Source organism: Sus scrofa, chromosome 13 (genome assembly GCF_000003025.6).
Source record: "Sus scrofa isolate TJ Tabasco breed Duroc chromosome 13, Sscrofa11.1, whole genome shotgun sequence".
Taxonomy (NCBI): domain Eukaryota; kingdom Metazoa; phylum Chordata; class Mammalia; order Artiodactyla; family Suidae; genus Sus; species Sus scrofa.
In genome coordinates this window covers 18,531,866-18,558,336 of record NC_010455.5, presented here as the reverse complement: position 1 = coordinate 18,558,336, position 26,471 = coordinate 18,531,866, and the positions used below count along the sequence as shown (strand labels likewise).

General features: G+C 41.7%; 1 protein-coding gene across 1 annotated transcript in view; it reads left to right on the top strand.

Moving 5' to 3' along the window:
• The window catches only part of DYNC1LI1 (dynein cytoplasmic 1 light intermediate chain 1), a 50,348-nt gene continuing 24,156 nt past the window's right edge, over positions 280-26,471 (top strand). The window contains exons 1-2 of the mRNA XM_021071542.1: positions 280-517; positions 712-785. Of these exons, the coding sequence (XP_020927201.1) occupies positions 372-517; positions 712-785 (220 nt within the window). The 5' untranslated portion in view covers positions 280-371. The remainder of the gene's footprint in view (positions 518-711; positions 786-26,471) is intronic.

Genomic DNA, 26,471 nt, shown 5'->3' with positions numbered 1-26,471 from the left:
TTGCGTTTGCGGACCAACTGATGAGTGGGAGGGAGCATTGTTCCTCTGACACACCTCAACGCACCCCGGCTGCAGCCCAGGGCTGAGGGCGGGGTAGAGGGAAGAGCTTCAACTCGCTGAGCTCAGGAGGACAGGCGCTGCAGCGGAGCGGCCCGCCAGGCCACTCGCGCACGCGCATCCCCGCCGCACCCCGCCAGCCTATAGCGCACGCGCAGTCCGCCCTCGCTCGCTCAGGCAATCCCCCCAGGGCCAGGGCCCCACCCCCGCAGGCCCCGCCCCGCTCCCAAGCGCGGAGCGCTCCATATCCGGGTTCCCGCCGCTGCCGCCTCGCTCATTCAGCTTTGCCGGGAGTGGTGTGATCCCCGACCAAGATGGCGGCCGTCGGGCGAGTCGGCTCCTTTGGCTCCTCTCCGCCGGGATTAGTCTCGACCTATACTGGCGGCCCCTTGGCTAACGAGCTAACGTCGGGAAACGGCGGGGCCGCGACAGGCGACGACGAGGACGGGCAGAACCTTTGGTAAGGACCGCAGCCCTCCCTGGTCCCCGCTGGCACCCTCGGCCCTGCGGACGCCCCAGGGTCTCGTGCCCGCCGGAGCTCGGCGCCCACCCAGGCCGCGGCTTTCTCGGCAGCTCCCGCCCCGGCGCACTGAGCCCGGGGCCGTTCCTCCCTCGCCAGACCCCGGCCTGAGTGTGCTGTTTGCTCTCCACCAGGTCCTGCATCCTCAGCGAGGTCTCCACCCGCTCGCGCTCCAAGCTCCCCGCGGGGAAGAACGTACTGCTGCTGGGTAAGTGCCCCCCACGCCACTCTTGCTCCGCTCTGCGCGCCCCCACCACGGCCTGGGTACGGGTCCGAGTCTGCTCGCCGCTCCTTGGCTCGCTTTGTGCGGACTGCCGGGCCTGGCTCCACCCGCGCGGGGCCGGTCCTTGACAGCTGGGGGAGGAGGAAACCAGGGACCCCTGCCCCGGGACCTGCGAGGACTCGCCCTCCACTAGGTGTGCGTGGGTGGCCCTGACAGCCTCCCCTGAGAAGGACAATGCCGTTAACCCATCTGAAAGATCCGAGTGGCTTGGGGTTTACCTAGAAAATAAAGACGGTTTTTCTTTCATAACAAAATTTAGTAGCAGGACACTTTCTGCAAGAGCTCCAGTGCAAATGGCATGCTATCAATATTTAATTGCTGGCTCTTTGTATAATTAACAGAGAAACTAGAAATGAGCCCTTGTAGTCATGACAAATGTTCTTACTTGATTCAGCTTTTATTGGTACAATGGGCTCGTGTTATAGCTGCCTTTTCAACTGTCACTTAAAATTCCGAAATTCGTAAAGGGCAGTAAACACCTTGCTAGTTCAGTCCCTTTAGCCAGATAGATGTAATAAGGAGAAATATCTCAAATCTCCTGATGGTTCTATATCACCTTTGCTCTCTGGAAGTTGTATGTATTTTGTTTCTTTACTGATTCTGGGGGTGGATGTGGAAGACAGGGAGAACAATTCACAGGTCCACATTTTTGCAGGCTTAGCTTCAAAGTCATTTAGAGGAGAGATTTCATTTCCTTTAGATGTGAAGTTTTGAAGTTTGGCCTATAAAATGATGGTTGAATTGTAAAAATTTGATATTGATGTCTCAAGACATTTTATGTACATTTAAACACGGAACAGGAAACAAAGACGTCAAATGCCACTTGTCAGTGTCCACTTTTAATGGGAATGCTTACTTTTTTTTCATGAACAGCCGCCATCTACAATATATGATTCTTGACGTTTAAGTTAATGGATCTAGTTGAAAAATTGGTGTTAACCTTGGTTTTTTTAAGTTTTTAAATGTTTTTTATTTTAAAAATTTTATAGGAGTATGGTTGACTTAGACTGTTGTGTTAACTTCAGGTGTAACCTTTGTTTTTAATGTGATTGAAAGTACCAAAGGCACACTGACATGGGTTCACTCATGGCCATGTCATATACTAGTCCTCTGATCTTATGGAAGTTCTTTGACTTCTGGTGACCCTCAATTTCTTCATCTTTAAAATGAATGTTATAGAAATAATAATTCCTACTTCCTAGGAATATGAAGAGAACTAAATGAGATGATGTTTGTAATTACAACAGTGTGACTTTTTGTGATGCCTTTCTCTTAACTGGATTAGAAAATGTTTTATCAGAACTCTTTTTAAAAATTGAGTTTGCACCTATATAAGCCATATTTACAGGGCAGAGATAAAGATCCAAAAGAAAAAAAGAAATCCAGAAAGTGTTTGTAATTTACTAGTTAAACCAAATTACTATTAAGTACTAAACTAAAAGGAACCTGACTATATGACCTTGTTGAAGTGAGTTATATTTTAATTACTCTAAGATAAACAAGACTTCTTTTCAAATATTGTTATTGTAAAGATAAGAGTTCTGAATTTTTTCATTTTATAAGTTCCTCCCAATTATTCCTGTGCAGTCGATGCTTACTTACATGGTGCTGCTTCTAGTGAACAAAAGTGACCATTTTGTTCATTTCTTGACATTCCTAATTTGCACTGAGGTTGCACTATGCTTTTTGTTTGTTGGTTTTTTGTTTTTTAGGGCCGAACCCACGGCATGTGGAGGTTCCCAGGCTAGGGGTCCCGGAGCTACAGCTGCCGGCCTACACCACAGCCACAGCAACGCCAGATCCGAGCCACATTTGCCACCTACACCACAGCTCATGACAATGCTGGATCCTTAACCCACTGAGTGAAGCCAGGACTCGAACCCGAAACCTCATGGTTCCAGGTCAGATTCATTTCCGCTTCACCATGACGGGAACTTCACACTATGCTTTTTTTTAAACCGTTCTTTGACACTGGGTCAGTGCATGTGGCTGAATGTGTTTGGAGGCCAACTTAGAATATTCTTCAAATTCAGAAGAAATTAAATTCCTTTTTTCATGAACTTAATAGTTGATGAAGCTCCACCTAGTATCCAGTTATACAAGGTAAAAATTTAAGAAAAATTTTGAGGACTGTTACTGTTGGGATTTTCATCATAGTCCTTTTCAGCTTTGGAAGAAACTGACAACAGACTTTTTTTTTGGCTTTTTTTAGGGCTGTACCTGTGGCATATGGAGGTTCCCAGGCTAGGGGTCTAATTGGAGCTTTAGCCGCTGGCCTACGCCAAAGCCACAGCAATGCAGGATCTGAGCTATGTCTGCAACCTGTACCACAGCTCATGGCAACCCCGGATTCTTAACCCAATGAGCAAGGCCAGGGATCGAACCTGCGTCCTCATGGATGCTAGTCAGATCCGTTAACCACTGAGCCACAACACGAACTCCTGATAAAAGATTTTTATGCTGATCATTTAAATAGGATGAAATTTCTAGAATACCTCCAAAGATGTCTTAAAAGACATTTTACCATCATATATTACAGCCACGTTCAGTTTATGCTGGTGGAGGGGAAAAATACGTAAATAGGCATTGTCGATTTCTTTGTTATGAGTTTGAAGGTGCCAGGCATAATTCTTTCACGAATTATGGTGATCTCTGGAATCTCATATTTAAAAAACCAAATCTGAGACTTTAACAAGGTTTTACATTTCCAGAAACACTATAGAGTAGGAACAATGATCTAGGTTTATGTACCCCACACACAAATTGTTTGTTACCTTACTTCATGGCCTCTCCTCTCACAGCCTATGGGTGAAGAGAGTCACAACTAACAATTTAGGCGCACACATGAGGAATTTTCAAAGCATTTTCATGCAGATCTTAGTTTACCTCTTATGCCCCCACCCCCAAATCTGAGAGGTAGATGTTAACATCAATTTATAGATGAGGACCTGAATTTTAGAGGGCTGTTAGGCGAGTTTTCTAAGATTGCACAGCTATAAACACCCTGCATTCTCTGACTTTGGCATAGCTTTCCTTTCAAGTAGAAGAGTAGAAGTTCCTTTCAAGAGAGAAAGTTCCAGGTACTCTTACTGCATAACTCTTTCTTTTCTTTTTTTTTTTTTTTTTTTTTTGTCTTTTTGCCATTTTCTTGGGCCGCTCCCGCGGCATATGGAGGTTCCCAGGCTAGGGTTCGAATCGGAGCTGTAGCCACCGGCCTATGCCAGAGCCACAGCAATGCGGGATCCGAGCTGTGTCTGCAACCTACACCACAGCTCACAGCAACGCTGGATCCTTCCCCAACTGAGCAAGGCCAGGGATTGAACCCACAACCTCATGGTTCCTAGTCGGGTTCGTTAACCACTGAGCCATGACGGGAACTCCAGCATAACTCTTTTGAAAGGCTATCTTTAGTGAAGGTACCAATAATTATTTTAATTAATTAAATGAGTTTTTTTTTCCAATTTGGCCGCCGCAAGGCATATGGAGTTCCCAGGCAAGGGATCAGATCCGAACCACAGTTGTGGCCTACACCACAGCTGCAGCCACTCTGGATCCTTAACCCGCTATGCCAGGCCAGGGATCAAACCTGTGTCCTGGTGCTGCAGAGACACTGCCAATCCTGTTGTGCCATAGGGGACAGTCCGTCAATAATTATTTTAAAGTATAATCCAAATATGTGTTGAATTGTAGGCTATCTCTTAATGAGGGACATGTGTGTATCATGGCCACAGCACTTGTGTTGCAGCAGTCACTTACTCTACCTAGGCTTGACCCAAAACACTATGTGAAGCCCCAAAACATTATGGCATTACCATTTAGCCAGTCTCTTTCTTGAAAGATTTTGATAATGAGTTTGTTTTTGTTTTTTGTTTTTTATTTGTTTAGGGCCGCACCTGTGGCATATGGAAGTTCCCAGGCTACGGGGCTAATTGGAACTGTAGCGGATGGCCTACACCACAGCCACAGCAAGGTGGGCTCCAAGCTGAGTCTGCGACCTACACCACAGCTCACAGCAATCCCGGATCCTTAAGCCACTGAGCAAGGCCAGGGATCGAACCTGCGTCCTCATGGATGCCAGTCAGATTCAGTCTACATGGGAACTCCGGAATGAGTTTGTTTTTAATATTAAAGGCAAAACTTCTTGGAGTTGCCATCATGGCTCAGCGGAAACAATATGACTAGGAACCATGAGATTGCAGGTTAGATCCCTGGCCTCGCTCAGTGGGTTAAGGATCCAGCATTGCAGTGAGCTGTGGTGTGGGTCGCAGGCCGGCTCAGATCTGGTGTTGCTGTGGCTCTGGCATAGGTTGGCAGCAATAGCTGTGTTTGGACCCCTAGCCTGGGAGCCTCCATGTGCGGTGGGTGCAGCCCTAAAAAGACAAAAGAAAAAAAAGCAAAACTTCTTGTGCATGTATGTTAAGTAGGTTTAACTTTTAAATGGTCCTTTTAAGAACTATTTTTCCTCTTTACCCTTTTTAATCAATTTTTACTATAGTGATTGTAATTATACATCTTTCAATAGCTGCTTTTGAGCACTTTCTCCATACCTTGGTTACATAACTATGTTGTGATAAGAAAACTACCTAAGGAAAATAAAAGCAATAATACATAACTTTTTTTTTTTTTTTTTGTCTTTTTGCTATTTCTTTGGGCCGCTCCCGCGGCATATGGAGGTTCCCAGGCTAGGGGTCCAATCGGAGCTGTAGCCACTGGCCTATGCCACAGCCACAGCAACGCAGGATCCAAACCGCGTCTGCAACCTATACCACAGCTCACGGCAACGCCGGATCGTTAACCCACTGAGCAAGGGCAGGGACCGAACCCGCAACCTCATGGTTCCTAGTCGGATTCGTTAACCACTGCGCCACGACGGGAACTCCTAATACATAACATTTATAGAGCACTTACCTGTACCAGTCACATATGGGTGTTTTACGTACTGCGATTATCCCCTTAAAGTTCAGGATATTAAGTAAATTGCTGTGAGGTTACATAGCCAGAAAGGAGCAGGTTCAGGATTCTAGATTGTGCAGCCTGCCTCTAGAGGCGGTATTCTTAATGTATACACTGGACTGTATCTCTGCAGAAGAGAGCTTTCTTTGTAGGAAAAGTCAGAAGCTGTTTAGCAATTACTGAGGAATTTTATCTGATTGTCCTGATTAAATCTCTCTCATTGCAAAAAATCTCGTTTTTAAAGATTAATTGAATTCATTGTCTATGAAGACGAATATGTAGTCCTGGACCCCAGCATGATATATAGGTAAGACAGCAGTATAACTTTCTGATTTGAGGCCAGTGGGAATTAATGAAACGTAGTTGGCCCTTTGGTAAATCAAGTAAGCTTTATCTTTCTCATCTGCTAGCTAAGATATTTGGATTTAATGATCTCTGAAGTCTTGTCTCCTTACATTCTGTAATTATTTCTAATTGTGAAGTTTATGAGTTGTATATTTTTTAAGAAATGCTTTGAAGACATACTGCAATTGTTTTTTTGTTTGTTTGTTTTATAGCTTTATTGCTTTGCCAGGCAAAGGAGGCTCACGACAGGCTAATGCCTTAAAGACTGTGCCCCCTGGGTTTTAATTAATAAATTTTTTCCTTGTATATGTGGGGTCTTTGTTTCCACCCACGGAAGAAATCAAGAGTCTGTGTTTTTCCCTGAAGGCCCTAGTTTGGGATAGTGTGCAGCCAAAAAAGTCCCACAGGATGTTGAGTATATCATCAGGAACAAAACTAGCTTCTATTATGTTTGAAATATGGCAAGTAGGAAACATCAAGCTATGTACTGTGGACTAGAGATCTGTTCAGAGAGGTAACTTGTCAAGGAAGTGAATGGTTTTCTGTGTGAGAGCTGACTCTAAAAATAATGAGATTGTTCAGTCAGAAACTTAATTTTGTGAGAAGCTAGCATTAAAGATCATCAAGGTTCTATGACGTGTGAGAAACGGATTTTTTCAGTCAAAGCATGTTAATGCTGTTTTCTGGTGTGATTGGTTGTGGGAATATGGTGCAAGGAATAGAGTGTTAGCACAGATATGATGTTGGATTGGTAATTTTCAAAGGGTTAACAAAACTATTTATTGCCTGTTATGTGTTAGTACTACTAAAAATATACCAAATACAAAATATTTTGAGAGTCCAGTGGCATATTGGTGTTTTATGATGGACAGCAACCTATTAGGGCCACATGTGAGCCATATAGTCTCTGTTGTAACTACTCAACTCTGCCCTTGTAGCCACAAAACAGCCATAGATAATATATAAATGAGTGGATATGGTATTGTTTAATGACATTTTATATATTTTTTATTTTTTGTTTTTTTTTTAGGGCCGTATCCATGGCGTATGGAAGTTCCCAGGCTAGGAGTCAAATTGGAGCTATAACTGACAGCCTATGCCACAGCCAGAGCAATGCCAGATCTGACCTGTGTCTGCAACCTACACCATAGCTCATGGCAACTCCAGATCCTTAACCCACTAATCAAGGCCAGGGATCGAACCTGCGTCCTCATGGATGCTAATCAGATTTGTTTCCTCTGAGCCACGACAGGAACTCCTATTTAATAACATTTTATTTACAAAAACATTGAGCAGGTGAGATTTGACTTGTGTGCTGAAGTTTGTAGACCACTACTTTAGGCCATTATGGGCATCAATTTTATCAATAAACTCAGATGCCAGTTAATACAGGTTTCTGATTAATGGAATATGATGTTTGGCACATGATAGGTGCCCAGTTAATAAATGTTGGATGAATGATGACCAGCTTTTACTTAAAGGTTCATTGTTTTTCCGGCTAGAAGTATAGTCTGAACACAGGTTTAAGATATGTCAGGAGTGGTCTATATATTTCCCCCCGGTATTTCTCTCAAAAACAGAAAACAGAGCAGGAAGAACCTCAGAGGTAGGCTGGTAGAGTGGTAGTTCAGTGAGTGTGAAGTCAGCGTGAGAGAAAGTCAGCAAAAGCAATTTTAAAATGCAAAACAGACTGAAGCCTTGAGCTATGAAAAGGAAAAAAAAAAGAGCCAAAAAAAAACAGGGGTTACTGGGACTGGGTCCCTGCCCTCCAGGAGCTTATAACCTGTCGGGAAAACTCAAAGTATATAGTAAAAATCAAAACATGTCAGTGTGAACTAATTGCTAAATGGGTTACATAAGATTTTGTGGAAGAGGCAGCATCTGAGTAAAATTTTGCTAAGTAGGGTGGGGAGAACACTGCAGGACTAAGGGAATATGTTGCTGTAGCTAAAGTCCTGGTGAAAAGGCAGGGGGTACTCGTTGTGGAAGAGTCCTTACCTAGGGGCTCCAGATATGGGAGTCCTTTCTACCCTTTGAAGCTGTGGGATTGTGGGCAGATACAGCCTCTGTTAACTGAGATTCTTTCATACTTCCTGGGCCTAAAAAAACTAAAAGTATATGTAAAATACCTTCCTCTTAAAATTAGTGTTTTTTTTTTTTTTTTTTTTTTTTTTTGGTCTTTTTAGGGCTGCACCTGCAGCATGTGGAGGTTCCCAGGCTAGGAGTCCAGTTGGAGCTGTAGCTGTTGGCCTATGCCACAGCCACAGCAACTCAGGATCTGAGCCGCTTCTGTGACCTACACCACAGCTCACAGCAACGCCGGATCCTTCACCCACTGAGCAAGGCCAGGGATCAAACCCGAAATAACCTCATGGTTCCTAGTCGGATTCGTTTCCGCTGTGCCACAACGGGAACTCCAGTATTCACTATTTTAAATTATAAAAGTGATACATGTTTCTTGCCAGAGGAAAAAAAAATTTACAAGGATAAGAAATTGAAAATAACACATGATCTCACCACCTCGAGGTGTAATAAGTGTTCATTTTTCCTGTGTGTATATTTTTTAAATAAAGTAGGCTCATACCTTATATTTGGAAATGCATAATTTTTTCTTTATGGATCAGAGGGGTTTTTTGCATGGCAATAGGTATGGATTTCTTCCTTTTTAATGACTGAATAATATATGCGGCTCTATCATAATTGAGTAAACAGATTATTGTTATACCCCATTTCCACTTGCCAGGTATTACCTTTGAGATATATTCTTTTTTTTTTTTTTTTTCTCCTTTTTTTGCTTTTTAGGGCTGCACCTGCATATGGAGATTCCCAGGCTAGGGGTCAAATCCGAGCTGTAGCTGCTGGCCACAGCCACAGCAACACAGGATCCGAGCCGCGTCTGTGGCCTACACCACAGCTAAGGGCAATGCCAGGTCCTCAACCCACTCAGGGAGGCCAGGGATTGAACCTGCATCCTCGTGGATGCTAGTCAGATTTGTTAACTGCTGAGCCACCATGGGATCTTTTGGGATAAATTCTTAGAAATTGAATTGCTGGGTCAAAAGTGTATTATTTTAAGTCATTTTATCTACTACTAAAATAATAGTTTTTGAAAGTTATACCATTCTACATTCCCACCATCAGTATATGAAAGTACCTCTTTATCTATCACCATTGCCAACACCAAGGGTTATTCATTTTAATCATTGCCTTTCTGCTGGGTAGGTTAAAAATTGGCATGCTAATTTGAAGGCAATCTAATTGTGGAATTCATACCATGTTTGTTAATTAAGAACTATTGTGTTAGTGTGACTTTGACCTTCTGGAGCATAGGAACTGTTAATAACCATTGGGATCAGCATTTATTGGCCTTGGTAAATGTTTATTGAATTAAACTCAGTAATTTTCAGTTCACATCTAGTCAGTCTGCAAGAGTGAAAGAAACGGTAAAGGATAAGTTCTATTTTTTAATGTACTATGAATTGCTGAATGGTGATATTCAAAGGGGGGAGGGGTTTGGCTAACTAATAGGAGATAGCATGGTTAGGCCTGTTACAGGAGTGTTTTGCTAGGTGCTTTATTATGTAGCATGTTCACTGTTGGACAAAAGAGAACTTTAAACCCCAGGTTACACAGCTGAGCTGGGATTCTGGATTGGGTTTGTCTAACTTTCCACTATACATGCACACCTCGACAGGTAGTCTCAAGTCCTTGAATGCAGGTGCTACAGCTCGTTAACAGTTTCTTCCTGATTTTGCCAACTGAGGCAAGGGAGGAGATGCTCTTCATGAGTGGGGAGCACACCCACAACTCTCACTCTACCTGGATCATCCAGATAACTTAGGGAAGACCTTGCAGAAGGTCAGAGCCTAAAAGTAGCTCCAGTGAAGACCACCTCATGGCTCTTGTCGCCAGAGCTTTCAGGTAAAATAGGGTGATTTATTTTATATCATACAAAGCCAAGTCAAAGATGTTAATTTTACCATGTTGATATCTCACTTGGATAAAGAAGGAATATAGCAGGCTCGCTATTCTGATTATCATTGTGCTGTGGACCATAAAGTTTCCAACAGAGTTGTGGAAATGTGAATCAGCTCTGCATAGAAAGCAAGCATGGGGCACACAAACCTGTGCCAGGCCAGAAGGGTATAGTGCTTTCCTTCCGGAAAAGACACTGGGAGGAAAGGGAGGCAGAGTGCTGTTTTACCTTTTGTCATCCCTGTCTTGAGTTGGTGGGGGGAATCCTTGGGAACTCAGAATCCTCATATTATCACTATGACAATGATAATAGTGTGGAGCAGTATTGTTGGAGTCAAGTCCTGACCCTTCTTGAGCAAGTTGCTTAATCTTTGAGATTATATTGTTTACCTTTTAGGATTATCATGAGGATTATATGAGATAATGTTTGTAAGACACTTTAAACAGTGGCATACATGAGATGTATTCAAGATAGCTGTTATTAGCAAACTATGTGTACTAACATGCTATGTATACTTTGACTGCTCGTTTTTACAATTGATGTTTCTCTGTTAACTTTTTGAAACACTGTTGATGCCCTATAGAAATTTTTATTTCTATTGTATCACCGATCAAGAAGTAATGAGTTGTAATAGTCACAGAACTTTAAATCCACCATCATAGAGATTGTCTGCTTTTACCCACCCTGACCCCCCCCCCCCCATTGAGAAGACAGGGAGCAAATGGAAGTACTTGACCTGTCCTCGTTCACTCTAATGGTGACAGTGTTGTAGTTAGAGATCACATCTTCTAGATCTCTATTTTTTTTTGTATGTGTGTGTGTTTTTTTGTTTTTGTCTTTTGGCTTTTTAAGGCTACACCCGTGGCATATGGAGGTTCCCAGGCTAGGGGTCGAATTGGAGCTGCAGCTGCCAGCCTTCGCCACAGCCTCAGCCACAGCAACCTGGGATCTGAGCCGTGTCTGCAACCTACACCACAGCTCATGGCAACGCCAAGATCTCTATGTTCTTAATTCATTAAATTGTCATTTTAAACTTTATGGACAGTACATCCTGTGGTTGAATTAGAGACCTATTGGGGAGAAAAAAATAGTATCATAAGTCTACCTTTACCTCTATACTGTTTGGGTGTCTTTGTGTGGAGTTGTGTTTCTTTGTTTTTGTTTTTATTTGGCTGGGCTATTCAGTAACTTGATGTGGCATCTCAGTTCCCCAACCAGGGATTGAACCCCAGGCTGTAGAAGTGAAAGCAACTAATCCTAACCACTCGGCCACCAGGTTTCTCCCTGGAGTTTTTCTGTTGTAATCAATTTTGTTTTCATACTTGAATTGAGAAGTGAGAATTGATGGCTGTGCTTTATGATTTTTTTTAAGTGCTTTGATCCTATACTTGGCTCACAGGGAATTACTTATTTGAACAGGATTCAGACAAATAATTTGTAATACCGGCTTATTTGCTGTGAAGAATTTCACTGTAATTGGATCAGTAAACCTTTTGGTCCATCCACTAGGGCAGGGTTTGGCCTGTTTTTTTTTTGTATGGCCAGCGAGCTAAGAATGGGGTTTGTTTCTTTTCTTCCTTCCTTTCTTTCTTTTTTTTTTTTTTTTTTTTTTTTTTTTTTAGGGCCACACCTATGCAGCTTCCCAGGCAAGGGGTCCAGTCAGAGCTGTTGACTGCCAGCTTAGGCCACAGCCACAGCAACGCCAGATCTGGGCCATGTATGTGATCTGCACCACAGCTCATGGCAACACCAGATCCTTAACCCACTGAGCAAGGCCAGGGATCGAACCCTCAACCTCATGGTTCCTAGTCGGATTCATTTCCATTGTGCCACGACGGGAACTCCTGGGGTTTGTTTCTTGATTTTATTAAGAATTGGGAGGAAAAGAGATAAATATGTGAGAGACCTTATGTGACTTACAAAGCCTAAAATACTGTTTATCTTGTCTTTTACAGAAAGAATGGCCCAGTGCCTGGATGAGGACATGAAAATAATTTTATTATAATAGAATTTGATCTGATGAAATATCTTGGTTTGTTTTTAAAACACTTTTAAATATGCCCTCTTTTATTTTATTTTATTTATTTTTTAATTTAAAAATTTTTTTTTGTCTTTTTGCCTTTTCTAGGGCCACTCCTGCGGCATATGGAGGTTCCCAGGCTAGGGGTCCAATCGGAGCCATAGCCACCGGCCTACGCCAGGGCCACAGCAACGCGGGATCGGAGCCGTGTCTGCAACCTACACCACAGCTCACGGCAACGCCAGATCCTTAACCCACTGAGCAAGGCCAGGGATCAAACCTGCAACCTCTTGGTTCCTAGTCGGATTCGTTAACCACTGCACCACGACGGGAACTCCTAAATATGCCCTCTTTTAGAAAACCTAATAGAGAATTACAAATTTAGATAAAAGTATTTAAAGAAAAATTTTGGCCTTATCACTGAAGCGTGCTTTATAGACTTTGATCATAGTTTGTTTAAATAGGAACTCTCCTTGTATAAGTGTATGTTTACAGATCATTAAGTATTGGCTGGCACACTTAAAGCTGGTGTGCCTGTTTCACTACTAGCTGAAGGCCAATGAACTGAAGATAAAGCTCTCTTAATGTTCATAGACAATAGATAGATGAATGCTTTCAGCATTGTTTGAAGCCACACAGGCCCCATTGCCCTACTTGCCACTTTAAAGGTATAGAATGAAATATATAGGTAGTTTTTATTTTACCCAAACTATTAGGCACTTTGTTTTGTTTACCAAAATTATCATGGAATTTAGTCACTTTTGTTTCTTGAATGGTTTGGCCAGTAAAGATGATTTTTAGGAGTTTCCACTTTGGTGCCACGGAATTGACAGCATCTTGGGAGCCCTGGGTCACAGGTTCAATCCCCGGCCTGCGCTACTGTGTTGAGGACCCGGCATTGCACGGATGTGGCCTAGTCAACTCTGGCTCAGATCTGATCCCTGGCTCTGGAACTCCATGTGCCACAGGGTGGCCAAAAATGGAAAGAAAAAAAAAAAAAAAAAGATGTTTTTTAAACGTCTTTCAATGCCAAATATAGGAATCCTGAATTTTAACTTTTTTTTGTATTTTAAAAATTAAAGTGTAGTAGATTTACAAAGTTGTGTCAGTTTTTGAATTTTAACAGTTTTGAAACCTTCTAATTGCATAATAGAATAAAGAGAGTATTTATGATGGAGATTTTAATATCTTCAAACAGTTCAGTTTCGCTAAATACTGACAGCTCAGTGCAGTGACTAGCAAGTTTTCATAAGTTAGTGAAGGAAGTATATATTATGATATGTTATTGATGAGAGGCAGCCAATTGAGTTTTTTTAAATTAAGGTGTAGTTGGTCTACAATGTTGTGCCAACCAATTGTTTTATAGCTATGACTGATGAATTATTACAGAAGATTGTGGTAAAGGCCCAGGGCAAGAAGTGACAGATGAGGTATAGGTATGAAAATAGCTATTCCACATGATTGTGGTTGAGATATGAATACTGATGAAGGATCTTCTGTGTGTAGAACAGGTGCTATAGAATGTGTACCCCCAAATTCATGTTGAAATTCTAACCCCAATGTGATGACATTAGGAGATGGGGGCCTTTAGCAGTTGATTAGATCATGAAGGTAGAGCCCTCGTGAATGGGTTTAGGGCCCATAAACAAGAGACAGCAGAGACTCTCTCACCCTTTCTGTCATATGAGGACACAGCGAGAAGACTGTCCATGACCCAGGAAGCTAACCCTTATTAGCTACACCTGCCAGAACCTTGATCTCAGATGTCCCAGCCTCCAGAACTGTTAGAAATAAATGACTCTTGTTATAAAACCACCCATCCTATGGTATTTTTGTTACAGCAGCCTGAAGAGACTAAGACATGTTTTCAGGTTTGGGTGAGCAAGCAAGGACAGTGCCTGTTAAGAGTAGGATAATTTCTTTCCTATAAGCAACTTAAAAGCAATGTCTTCATATCCTGCTTACTGTTCAGATAACTCGCCCAAAGAACATTTGTTGAATGAAGGAAGGGAATGTACATTATCACAGTCCGCTGAAGAAAATACACAAATAATGCAAACTATTGCATTTGGAATGGATAAGCAGTGAGATCCTGATGTCTAGCACAGGAAATTATGTCTAATCACTTGTGATGGAACATGATGGAGGATAATGTGAGAAAAAGAATGTGTGTGTGTGTGTGTGTGTGTATAATTGGGTCACTTTGCTGTACAGCAGAAATTGACAACATTGTAAATCAGCTGTAATTAAAAAGAAAATAAATAAGCTGACACACTGCAATGAAGTGTCTGAGCTGTGTGGTGTGTTCTTGAAAGTACAAAGAAGGGTGCTTAACCAGACTTATGGAGTCAAAGAAAGCTTCCTGGAAGAGACTTAATTGAGACTGGAAAGATAACGAAGGGTTCTCTCAGGTGTGGTAAGGAGAAGGAAAGACTGTTCCAGAAAGAAGTGACAGCATGTATGAACATTTAAGTGCTGAGAGAGCAAGGCCTCACTGCTGCCGTGGAAGAAAGTGTGAATGGCTGGAGCCTTGCCTGTGAGTGGCAGGAGTTGGTGAAAGCTGGGCTGGAAAAATGAGGGGGCCTTTTGTAAGGGCTTGCGGCAACCCTGGATCCTTAACCAAGTGAGCGAGGTCAGGGGTCGAGCTCGCATCCTCACAGAGGCAACATTGGGTCCTAACTTGCTGAGCAACAATGGGAACTCCATTTTTTGTTTGAGACAGTCTATCAGGGGCTGCTCTGTGGGAGGATTAGGAATATGCCTTTCACTATGAAAGGAGCAGAGTTCATAGGCACTAGGGATGCAGCAATAACAAAACACAAAAATGTCTGTTCCTCTGGAGCTTTGAGGGGTAGCGAGTGACTAAGGGGAAAAAATATTAAGTTGAATGGAGAAAAATAAAACTAGCCTAGAAATGATAGGAGGTTGTGATTTTAAATGAGGTGTTTAGGGACAGCCCTCTGAGAAAGTGATATTTGAGGGAAGGTGGGAAGAAGCTTACGTAACAGATTTCTGAAAAGAATGTGTCCCAGATAGAGGACAGTGGATGAAGGCCTTGAGGTTGGAATCTTATATGTACATGAGTGTTTGGGGGAAAGTGGCTAGATAATGGTAATGCTTTTGTGCATAGTGAAATGTGAGTTATTTGTGGGACATCCAAATTGTGATGACCAGCAAGTAGTTCGGAAGAGGTCCAGTCTGGAAGGAAATCTATAGATCAGCAGATTATAGGAGGTATGGAAGTATTGTGTGAGAGTCCCTGGAATGAAATGTGGAGTGAGAAGGATAGAGGGCTGAGGAAGGAACCCTGGGAAACACACATGTTGGGTAAGGATGGAAGCCTGCAAGGAAGACTTAAGTCTTAAAAGTAAATAGTAGAACAGGAGAGGGTGGCGTGATGGTCCCTGTGGCAAGGGAGCATCTTTGCCTTTTGTGTCGTCCTTATTTCCCTGCCAGCTCCCAACCAAATCAGCCTTTGAGTACAGCTGTCCCAACCCCCATCACCTAGGACTCCAGTAAAAGTTATCGAATCTCCTTTCCCTAAACTTACCCTTGTCAGTCATTCTTCCACACCTTTGTGATAGCAGTCTTTCTAAAACACATAAATACTGCCAGGACTCTACAGGATGAAGTCTAACCATCTCAGCCTGGCATAAGATGCCCTTCATGATCTAACACTCCCTATTCTTACTTCCTGGTTCTTTTTATCTTCACATCCTAAATTTAATGCATTCAAATATTTGTCCTTTCTAGAAGGACACTTCTTTGCCTCCAGGCCTCTGTGTGTTTTCCTGTTTCCTGGAATGGCTACCTCTATGGTTCATTAACACCACAAGATTTGACTAAAGTGTTACCTTCTCTCCAAGCAAAACCAGAATCTTCCCTTAAGGCTGGCTTCCTGGTTTGTTGAACATCTGTAGTATAGTCCTAGTGATAGTATCTTTTTTATTTGATTTGATTTTTTAAAAGTATAGTTGCTTTACTGTGCTGATTTCTTTTTCTTTCTTTCTTTTTTTTTTTTTTGTCTTTTTGCTATTTCTTGGGCCGCTCCAGCAGCATATGGAGGTTCCCAGGCCTACACCAGAGCCACAGCAACGTGGGGTCCGAGCCGCGTCTGCAACCTACACCACAGCTCACGGCAACGCCGGATTGTTAACCCACTGAGCAAGGGCAGGGACCGAACCCGCAACCTCATGGTTCCTAGTCGGATTCGTTAACCACTGTGCCACGACGGGAACTCCTACTATGCTAATTTCTGCTGTACAGCACAGTGACTCAGTTATACACACATATATATATTCTTTTCCTTTATAGTTTATTTTAAGAGATTAGATATAGTTTGCTGTGCTATACAGTAGGACCTTATTTATCCATTCTAGATACAACAATTTTCATGTACTAACCCCAAACTCCCAATCCTTCCCTCTCCTTCCCCCCTGCTCCCTTGGCAACCTCAAGTCTGTTTTCTATGTCTGAGTCTGTTTCTGTTTTGTAGATGGGTATATTTGTGCCATATTTTAGCTTCCGTGATAAGTGATATCCTATAGTATTTGGTTTTCTCTATCTGACTTATTTCACTTAGAATAATCACCTCTAGGTCCATCCATGCTGCTACAAATGGCATTGTTTTGTTCTTTTTTATGGCTGAGTAATATTCTGTTATATGTGTATTTAAGTTGTTTCCAAGTCTTGGCTATTGTGAATAGGGTTTCTATGAACATAGGAGTGCATGTATATCTTTTTGAATTATTGTTTAGTTTGGGTATATGCCCAGAAGTGGAATTGTTGGATCATACGGTAATTCTGTTTTTAGTTTTCTGAGACACCTCCACACTTTTCTATATTGACTGTACCAACTTACATTCCCACCCATAATGTAGGAGAGTTCGCTTTTCTTTATTTCCTCTCCAGTATTTGTTATTTGTAGATTTTTTGTTTCCAATAATGGCCATTCTGACTGGTGTGAGGTGGTACCTTGTTTTGATTTGCATTTCTCTAATAATTAGCGATGTTGAGTATCTTTTCATGTGTCTGCTGACCATCAATATGTCTTCTTTAGAGAAATGTTTGTTAAGATCTTTTGCCCATTTTTTGATTGAGTTTTTTTGTTGTTGAGTTGTATGAGCTCTTTTGTATATTTGTGGTGATTCAGACTTTGTTGGTCACATCATTTGCAAATATTTTCTCCCATTCTGTAGGTTGTCATTTTGTTTTGTTTTGTTTTAATGGTTTCCTTTGTTGTGCAAAAGCTTGTAAGTTTGATTAGGTCCCATTTGCTTATTTTTGTTTTTATTTCTATTGCCTTGGGAGAGTGACCTAAGAAATATTGGGTACAATTTATATCAGAATGTTTGCCTGTGCTGTCTTCTAGGAGTTGTATGGTGTCATGTCTTATGTCTTTAAACATAAGAGTTAATTTTTGTGCATGGTGCGAAGGTGTGTTCTAACTTAATTGATTTACATGCAGCTGTCCTAACTTTCCCAGCACCACTTACTGAAGAGAGTGTCTTTTTCCCATTTTGTATTTTTGCCTTCTTTTTTGAAGATTGATTTACTGTAGGTGTGTGGGTTTGTTTCTGGGCTCTCTGTTATGTTCCATTGATCTGTGTGTCCTTTTTGTACCAATACTATACTGCTTTGATTACTGTAGCTTTGTAATACTGTCTGAAGTCTGGGAGAATTACACCTTCTGTTTTGGTTGTTTTTTGTTTGTTTGTTTTTAACTCCTCGGTATTATTTTGGCAATTGTGGGTCTTTTTTAGGTCCCATGTAAATTTTTAGATTGTTCTGTTAAAAATGTCATGAGTAATTTGATAGGGATCACATTAAATCTGTAGATTGTTTTGGGTAGTATGGCCATTTTAACAATATTAATTTTTCCAATCCAAGAGCAGGGTATATATTTTCATTTCTTTGCATCCTTTTTAATTTCCATTATTAATGTTTTATGGTTCTCAGTATGTAAGTTTTTCACCTCCTTGGTTAGCTATGTACTTTTTTTCAGTGTGATTTTAAAAAGTATTTTTTGGGGTTTTTTGCATTCTCTTTCTGATATTTCATTATTAGTGTAAAGAAATGCAGCTGATTTCTGAATGTTAATCTTATGTCCTGGGAGTTCCCATTGTGGCCTTGCTCATTGGATTAAGGATCCAGCATTGCCATGAGCTGTGTTGTAGGTCACAGACACAGCTCAGTTCTGGCATTGCTGTGGCTGTGGCATAGGCCGGCAGCTATAACTCTAATTCAACCCCTAGCCTGGGAACTTCTGTATGCTGTGGGTGCAACCTTAAAAAGACCAAAAAAAAATCTTGTATCCTGCTACTTGGCTGAAGTCATTTATCAGATCTTGTAGTTTTTGTGTGGAATCTTTAGGGTCTTCTTTATATAGTATCATGTCCTAATGATAATATCTTGAAATTGTCTTTTGTTTGTTTTCCCTCAGTTGATCATGTTGTGTGATCCTTTTAATGTATTGTTGGATTTGGTTTGCTGGTATTTTGTTGAGGATTTCTGCATCTATGTTTATCAGTGATATTGGCCTGTAATTTTCTTTTTGTTGTTGTTGTTTTCTCTTTGATTTTGGCAACAGGATGATGATGGCCTTGTAGAATGAGCTTGGGAGTCCTCCTTCCTCTGCAGTTTTTGGGAAGTGTCAGGATAGGTGTTAACTATTCCCTAAATGTTTGATAGAATTTGCCTATTAAGCCATCTGGTCTGGACTTTGTTTGTTGGAAATTTTTTGTTTGTTTGTTTTTGCTTTTCACGACCACACCTGTGGCATATGGAAGTCCCAAGCTAGGGGCCAAATCGGAGCTGCAGCTGCTGGCCTGTGCCACAGCCACAGCAGCGCCAGATCCAAGCCATGTCTGTGACCTACACCACAGCTCACGACAGTGCCAGATACTTAACCCACTGGGTGAGGCCAGGGATTGAAGCCACATCCTTATGGACACTAGTCGAATTCATTTACGCTGCGCCACAACAGGAACTTCAGCTTCCTGTTGGAAGTTTTTTTAGTCACATTTTCAATCCAGTACTTGTGATTGGTCTGTTCATATTTTCTATTTCTTCCTAGTTTAGTCTTGGAAAGTTGTACCTTTCTAAGAATTTGTCCATTTATTCTAGTCTATCCATTTTATTAGTTTGTAGTAGTCTCTTAATGAACCTTTGTATTTCTGTGGTATCATTTGTAGTTTCTGCCTTTTTAAAATTTTATTAATTTGAGCCCTCTTTTTTCTTGATGAATCTGGCTAAAGGTGCATCATTTTGTTTATCTTTTTAAAGACTCAGCTTTTACTTTCATTGATCTTTTCTATGTTTTCTCTGTCTCTATTTTATTTATATCTGCTCTGATATTTGTGATTTCTCTCCTTCTGCCAACTTTGAGTTTTGTTTCTTCTTTCACTGGTTGCTTTAGGTATATTTGAGGTTTTTCTTATTTCTTGAGGTAAAATTGTATTGGTATAAACTTTCTTAGAACTGCTTTTGTTGCATCCTGTAGGTTTTGGATCGTTGTGGTTTCATTTTTATTTGTTTCCAGGTTGTTGGCTTTTTTTTCTCTTTAGGGCCACAGCTGTGACCTATGGACATGCCCAGGCTAGGGGTGGAATCAGAGCTGCAGCTGCAGGCCTACAGCACATCCATGGTAACACTGGATCTGAGCTGTATCTGTGATCTGTGCTGCAGCTTTCAGTAACGCTGGATCGTTAACCCATTTACCAAGGCCAGGGATTGAGCCCACATTCTGACAGACACGATGTCAGGTTCTTAACCCACCGAGCCAGGAGTTCCTCTAGGTATTTTTTGATTTGGCCTTTGATTTCTTCAGCAATCCATTGCTTATTTAGTAGCATACTGTTTAGCCTCCATGTGTTTTGTGGGTTATTATTATTATTATTATTATTTTTTTTTTTGTCTTTTTGCTATTTCTTTGGGCTGCTCCTGCGGCATATGGAGGTTCCCAGGCTAGGGGTCGAATCGGGAAAGATGGTTAATATGATTAATATGATTTCAGTTAAATTTATTGAGGCTTTCTGGCCCAGCATGTGTTCTATCCTGGAGAATGTTCCCTGTGCACTTGAAAAGAATGTATATTCTGCTGCTTTCAGATGGAATGACCTATAAATATCAATTAAGTCCATCTATTCGAATGTGTCATTTAAGTTCTGTGTTCCCTTAATGATTTTTCTGTTTGGATGATCTGTTCCTTGGTGTAAGTGAGGTGTTAAAGTCTCCCACTATTGTATTACCTTTGATTTCTCCTTTTATGGCTGTTAGACTCCCCCCCTCCCCCTTTTTTGGCTGCCCCATGGTGTATGGATTCCCCAGGCCAGGAATCAGATCGAAGCCACAGTTGTGACCTACACCACAGTTGCAGCAGTGCTGGATCCTGTAACACACTGTGCCAGGCTGGGGATTGAACCTGCATCCTGGCGCTGCAGAGATACCATCAATCCTGTTGCCCAGCAGCAGGAATTCTTATGGCTGTTAACCTTTGCCTTATATACTGAGGTGCTCCTATGTTGGGTGCATATATATTTACAGTTGTTTTATCTTCTTTTGGGATTGATCCCTTGATCATTATGTAGTATCCTTCTTTGTCTCGTATAACAGACTTTATTTTAAAGTCTGTTTTGTCTGATGTGAGTATTGCTACTCCAACTTTCTTGATTTCCATTTCAAGAAATGTCTTTTTCCATCCCCTCACTTTCATTTTGTATGTGTCCCTAGATGTGAAGTGGTCTCTTATAGACAGTATATATGTGTCTCACTTTTGTATCCATTCAGCCAGTCTTTGTCTTTTGGTTGGAGTATTTAATCCATTTATATTTAAGGTAATTATCAATATGTATGTTCTTATTGCCATTTTCTTAATTATAGGCCTTTTTTCCCTCCCTCTTTTATTCTTTTAAGCTGATGACTATCTTTAGTGTTGTGTTTGGATTGCTCTGTGTGTGTGCGTGTGTGTTTATTGTAGATTTTTGGTTTGCAGTTACCATGAGGTTTTGCTCTAGGAATATATGTATATGTGTATATGTATATACAGATAGATAGACAGATAGATACACACAATATTGTTTTAAGTTGTTGGTCTCTTAATTTCAAATGCAGTTCCAATATCCTTCATTTGTACTTAGCTCTTCTTACCATGGCTGGTTTTGAGATCTTATTTGTGTATGAATAATTTCCTACATTTACTGTATGTTTGCCTTTATCAGAGAGCTTTCCCACTTGTAGTTTTCTTTTCTTTTTTTTAGGGCTGCACCTGAGGCATATCGAGGTTCCCAGGCTAGGGGTTGAAACAGAGCTGTAGCTGCCGGCCTGCGCCACAGCTACAGCAACACGGGATCTGAGCCATGTCTGCAACGTACACCACAGCTCACGGATCCTTAATCCCCTGAGCAAGTCCAGGGATCCAACCTGCATCCTCATGGATGTTAGTCGGGTTTATTAACCACTGAGCCATGAGGGGAACTCCCCCACTTGTGGTTTTCTTGTATCTAGTTACAGCCTTTTCCCTGTAGAGAAGTTCCTTTAGCATTTGTTGTAAAGTTGATTTGGTGGTACTGAGTTCTTTTAGCTTGTGCTTGTCTGCAAGGTTTTGATTTCTCTGTCAAACCTGAACGGGAGCCTTGTTGGGTAGGGTACTCTTGGTTGTAAGTTTTACCTTTTCATCACTTTAAATATTTGTGCCACTCCTTTCTGGCCTGCAGAGTTTCTGTTGAAAAAATCAATTGATAACCTTATTGGGGATTCCCTTATGTATTATTTATTGCTTTCCCCTTGTTGCTTTTAATATTTTCTAATTATCTTTAATTTTTGTCGGTTTGATTAATGTGTCTTGGGTGTTCTTCCTTGGTTTTAGCCTGTATGTGACCGTTTGCTTTCTGGACCTGGGTTCCTTTCCCTTGTTAGGGAGCTTTTCAGCTCTTATTTATTTCCTCAGATATTTTCTCAGGCCCTTTCTCTTTTCTCCTTTTGGGACCACCTCTCCTCACTCCCCCATAATGTCATAATGTGTATGTTGTGTTTGATGCTGTTGGCGAGGTCTCTTAAAATGTTTTTCTTTTTTCTTTCCTGCACTCTCTCTCTCTCTCCTTTTTTTTTTTTTTTTTTTTTAGGTTTTTAGGGCTGTACCCGTAGCATGTGAAAGTTCTTTGACTAGGGGTCTAATTGGAGCTGCAGCTGCCAGCCTGTGCCACAGCCATGGCAACACCAGATCCTTAATGCACTGAGCAGGGCCAGGGATTGAACCCTTATCCTCATGGATGCTAGTGAGATTTGTAACCTGCTGAGCCACAACAGGAACTCCTGTTTTCATTTCTTTTCATTCTTTTTTCTTTATTCTGTTCCGCAGCTATGATTTCCACCATTCTGTCTTCCAACTCACTTATTTGTTCTTCTGCTTCATGTATTCTGCTGTTGATTCCTTCTACTGTAGTTTTCATTTCATTTATTGTATTGCTCACCTCTGCTTTTATATTTTGTAGCTCTCTGTTAAACATTTCTTACGAATTCTTGGTCTGTGCCTCCATTTTTTTTTTTTTTTTTTTTTTTTTTTTGTCTTTTGTCTTTTGGTTGTTGTTGTTGTTGTTGTTGTTGCTGCTATTTCTTGGGCCGCTCCCGCGGCATATGGAGGTTCCCAGGCTAGGGATTGAATCGGAGCTGTAGCCACCGGCCTACGCCAGAGCCACAGCAACGCGGGATCCGAGCCGCGTCTGCAACCTACACCACAGCTCACGGCAACGCTGGATCGTTAACCCACTGAGCAAGGGCAGGGACCGAACCCGCAACCTCATGGTTCCTAGTCGGATTCGTTAACCACTGCGCCACGACGGGAACTCCGTGTGCCTCCATTTTTTTTCCCAAGATACTGGATCATCTTTAATGTAATTACTCGAATTCTTTTTCAGGTAGATAATCTGTCTCAACTACACTACACTACACTAGGGGATTTCTCTTGGTGGTTCTGGGGATTTCTCTTGTTTCTTCATCTGGAATGTATTTCTTTGCCATGTCATTTTGTCTAAATTTTTGTGTTTGTGGTCTCCATTTCACTGGCTCCATAATTGTAGTTCCATCTTGCTTCTGGTGTCTGCCCCCTAATAGGCGAGGCTGGTCTATGGGCTTATGCAGGCTTCCTGGTGGGAAGGACTGGTGCCTGCCCACTGGTGGGTAGAGCTGAGTCTTGTCCCTGTAGTGACCAGGGCTGTGTCAAGGGGTGTGTTTAGAGGCAGCTGTGGGCTCAGGAATACTTGAGGCAGACAGTCTGTCTGCTGATGTGTGGTGCTGTATCTCACCTTGTTGGTTGTTTGGCCTAAGGCATCTCAGCACTGCAATCTATAGGCTGTTGAGTAGGGCCAGGTCTTGGTGCCCAAATGGCAGCCTCCAAGAGAGAGCTCATTCCAATGTGTACTCCCTGGTACCTTACCACCAGTGTCCTTGTCCCCACAATGAGCTATAGTTGCCCTTCACCTCCCCAGGACACCCTCCAAGACTAGCAGGTAGGTCTGGTGCAGGCTTGTGTGACATCATTGCTTTTCTCCTCAGTTCTGGTATGCACAAAACTCTCCAAGAGTGGAGTTTGTTTCCCCCGGTCTTGGGGAATTCCTATGATCAATGCCCTCCCTTGATCCTTTTCCTAGTGCTTAACTTCCAGGCTGGGGAGCCTGACACAGGGCTCAGAACTCTCACTTCTTTTACAGTTGATGGTTTGCCTGTCCAGCAAGTATGGGATTTGATGATATGGGAAAGTGCCCTCCTGGCATCTCATTGTGGATTCTTTTTTGTCTATGGATGTAGAATATCTTTTTTTGTTTGTTTTTTTGGGTAGTAGCTTCCAGTATTTTTTGTCAGTGGCTGTTCAGTTGTGGTTTTGATGTTTTTGTGGGAGGAGGTGAGCTCAAATCCTTCTATTCTGCCATCTTGGCTCCAATTCCACCCTCTCCAATTATGAGCTCCTAAGACAGCAGCTTTGACCTGTGGACCTTTGTATTCCTGTGTGTGTGTGTGTGGCTGCACCCATGACATATTGAATTTTCTGAGCCAGGAATGGAAACAAAGTTGCAGCTGCACCCTGCCCCACAGCTACAGCAGTGCTGGAGGATCTTTCTATTTCTAGTGCTTGACTTAGGGTATTGAATATCCATGCAGTGGTTCTCAAAGTGTAGTCCTTGAACCAGCAGCATCAGCAACACTGGGAAGAAACTGTAAGAAATGCATATGTGTGGGCCCTATCCCGTACTTACTGAATCAGAAAGCCGGGGGATGATGCCCAGTAATGTGTTTTCACAAGCCTCCAGGTGAGTCTGATATATTTTAGAACCATTAGTCCAATGAGATGAATGATGGACAACATTCACTCAGAGGAATAAACTCTTGTCTCATGGTAACTGGGGGAGGAACCTTCCACTTGTATTCAGACCTTAGAAAAAGGAAACAGCCATGCTGTAGTGATGGCTGCAAGAACGTAAAATAGTGAACATATAAAGTTATTATTGACAGTATTTTTGATATGAATTGGTGCTCAAAATCAGTCCTGGGCATATTGTCTTGAAACCTTTAAAATTAGAGTTAGATAAACTAAAAGAAGCAAACTTATTACTTAAGAAATCACTCATCACACCATCAGAGATAACTACAATTATCAAGGATTATTTCTGTTATTATGGTTTTTATTCTTTTTGCTTATGCTTAAGCTCATCTACGTGTGTGTTTGTGTATGTGTTTATGTTTTATTCAGAAACCTTTATATATAAAATATCTTTCAGGAGTTCCTGTCATGGTTCAGTGGTTAATGAATCCGACTAGGAAGCACGAGGTTGCGGGTTTGATCCCCGGCCTTGCTCAGTTGGTTAAGGATCTGGCATTGCTGTGAGCTGTGGTGTAGGTTGCAGACGCGGCTTGGATTCTGTGTTGCTATGGCTCTGGTGTAGGCCGGTGACTATAGTTCCGATTGGACCCCTAACCTGGGAACCTCCATATGCCGTGGGAGCGGCCCTAGAAATGGCAAAAAGATCAAAAAAAAAAAAAAAATCTTTCAAATATTAAGAAGTTGAAACATACCTTAATCTCTTGACCCTTTTAAAGATGTATTTTCACTTTCTAATATGTAATTTGGGGATTATAAGATAAATCTTGGGTCACGTTCAGTGAAATTTTATTTGACTAATTACTGTCTATTTTAATGGATCTACCTATACTTTGAAAGTTCTTAGAGCAATTTTAGGTTTACAGCAAAACTAAGTGGGAAGTACAGAGAGTTTCCAGCTTGGGGTCCATTTGGAGCTACAGCTGCCGGCCTTCACCACAGCCATAGCACATGGGATCTGAGCCATGTCTGTGACCTGCACCACAGCTCACAGCAATGCCAGAGCCTTAACCCACTGAGTGAGGCCAGGGATCGAACCCACAACTCATGGTTCCTAGTCAGATTCGTTTCCACTGTGCCACGACAGAATTCCAGTGCAGCAACGTTGACTCATCATTATCACCCAAAGTCCATAGTTAACTTGAGGGTTATGAATTAAATGCAGTAAGAACTATAGAACAGATAAAGTGCAAATTAGTAATCAATATAACAAATGGGTGTTTTGCTAAAATTAAATACCTATGTTGAGTTTAATAGTAGACTGAAGTGTTAATATATTTTATTTTTCACGAGTTAAAGTTATGGTTTCCATTTCAAGCATGATCATTGCGAGACTGTCATTATCTTAGATATTACTGTTTTCAACCCAATTTGTGATTTTGATGGACAGTTTGAATAGTTTACTGTAAAAACAGTACTGAAAGATAAGTACTCATTTAATGACAGATTCTTTATTGCCTAGTTAAAGCTACACTTATTGTTATGAAGTGCTGGAAAATGGTGCAGAACCAGTCTGACCAGTACAATTGAAAATAGTACTGGAGTTCCCGTTGTGGCTCAGTGGTTAACGAATGTGACTAGGAACTATGGGGTTGAGAGTTTGATCCCTGGCCTCGCTCAGTGGGTTAAGGATCCGGCATTGCCATGAGCTGTGGCATAGGTCGCAGATGTGGCTTGATTCCCGAGTTGCTGTGGCTCTGGCGTAGGCCGGTGGCTACAGTTCCGATTAGATCCCTCACCTAGGAACCTCCATATGCTGCAGGTGCAGCCCTAGAAAAGACAAAAAAAAAAAAAAAAAAGAAAAGAAAAGAAGATATTACCACTCTGGGGCTGCTGACTTTTTGAGTTTGGCCTGCTATGTGCCTCTTCTCTTCTTGTTACTGTCTGCATCACTTGACCTCTGCTTGGCACCAATAAAGATAATAAGCATCAATGCAGAAGTGGGTA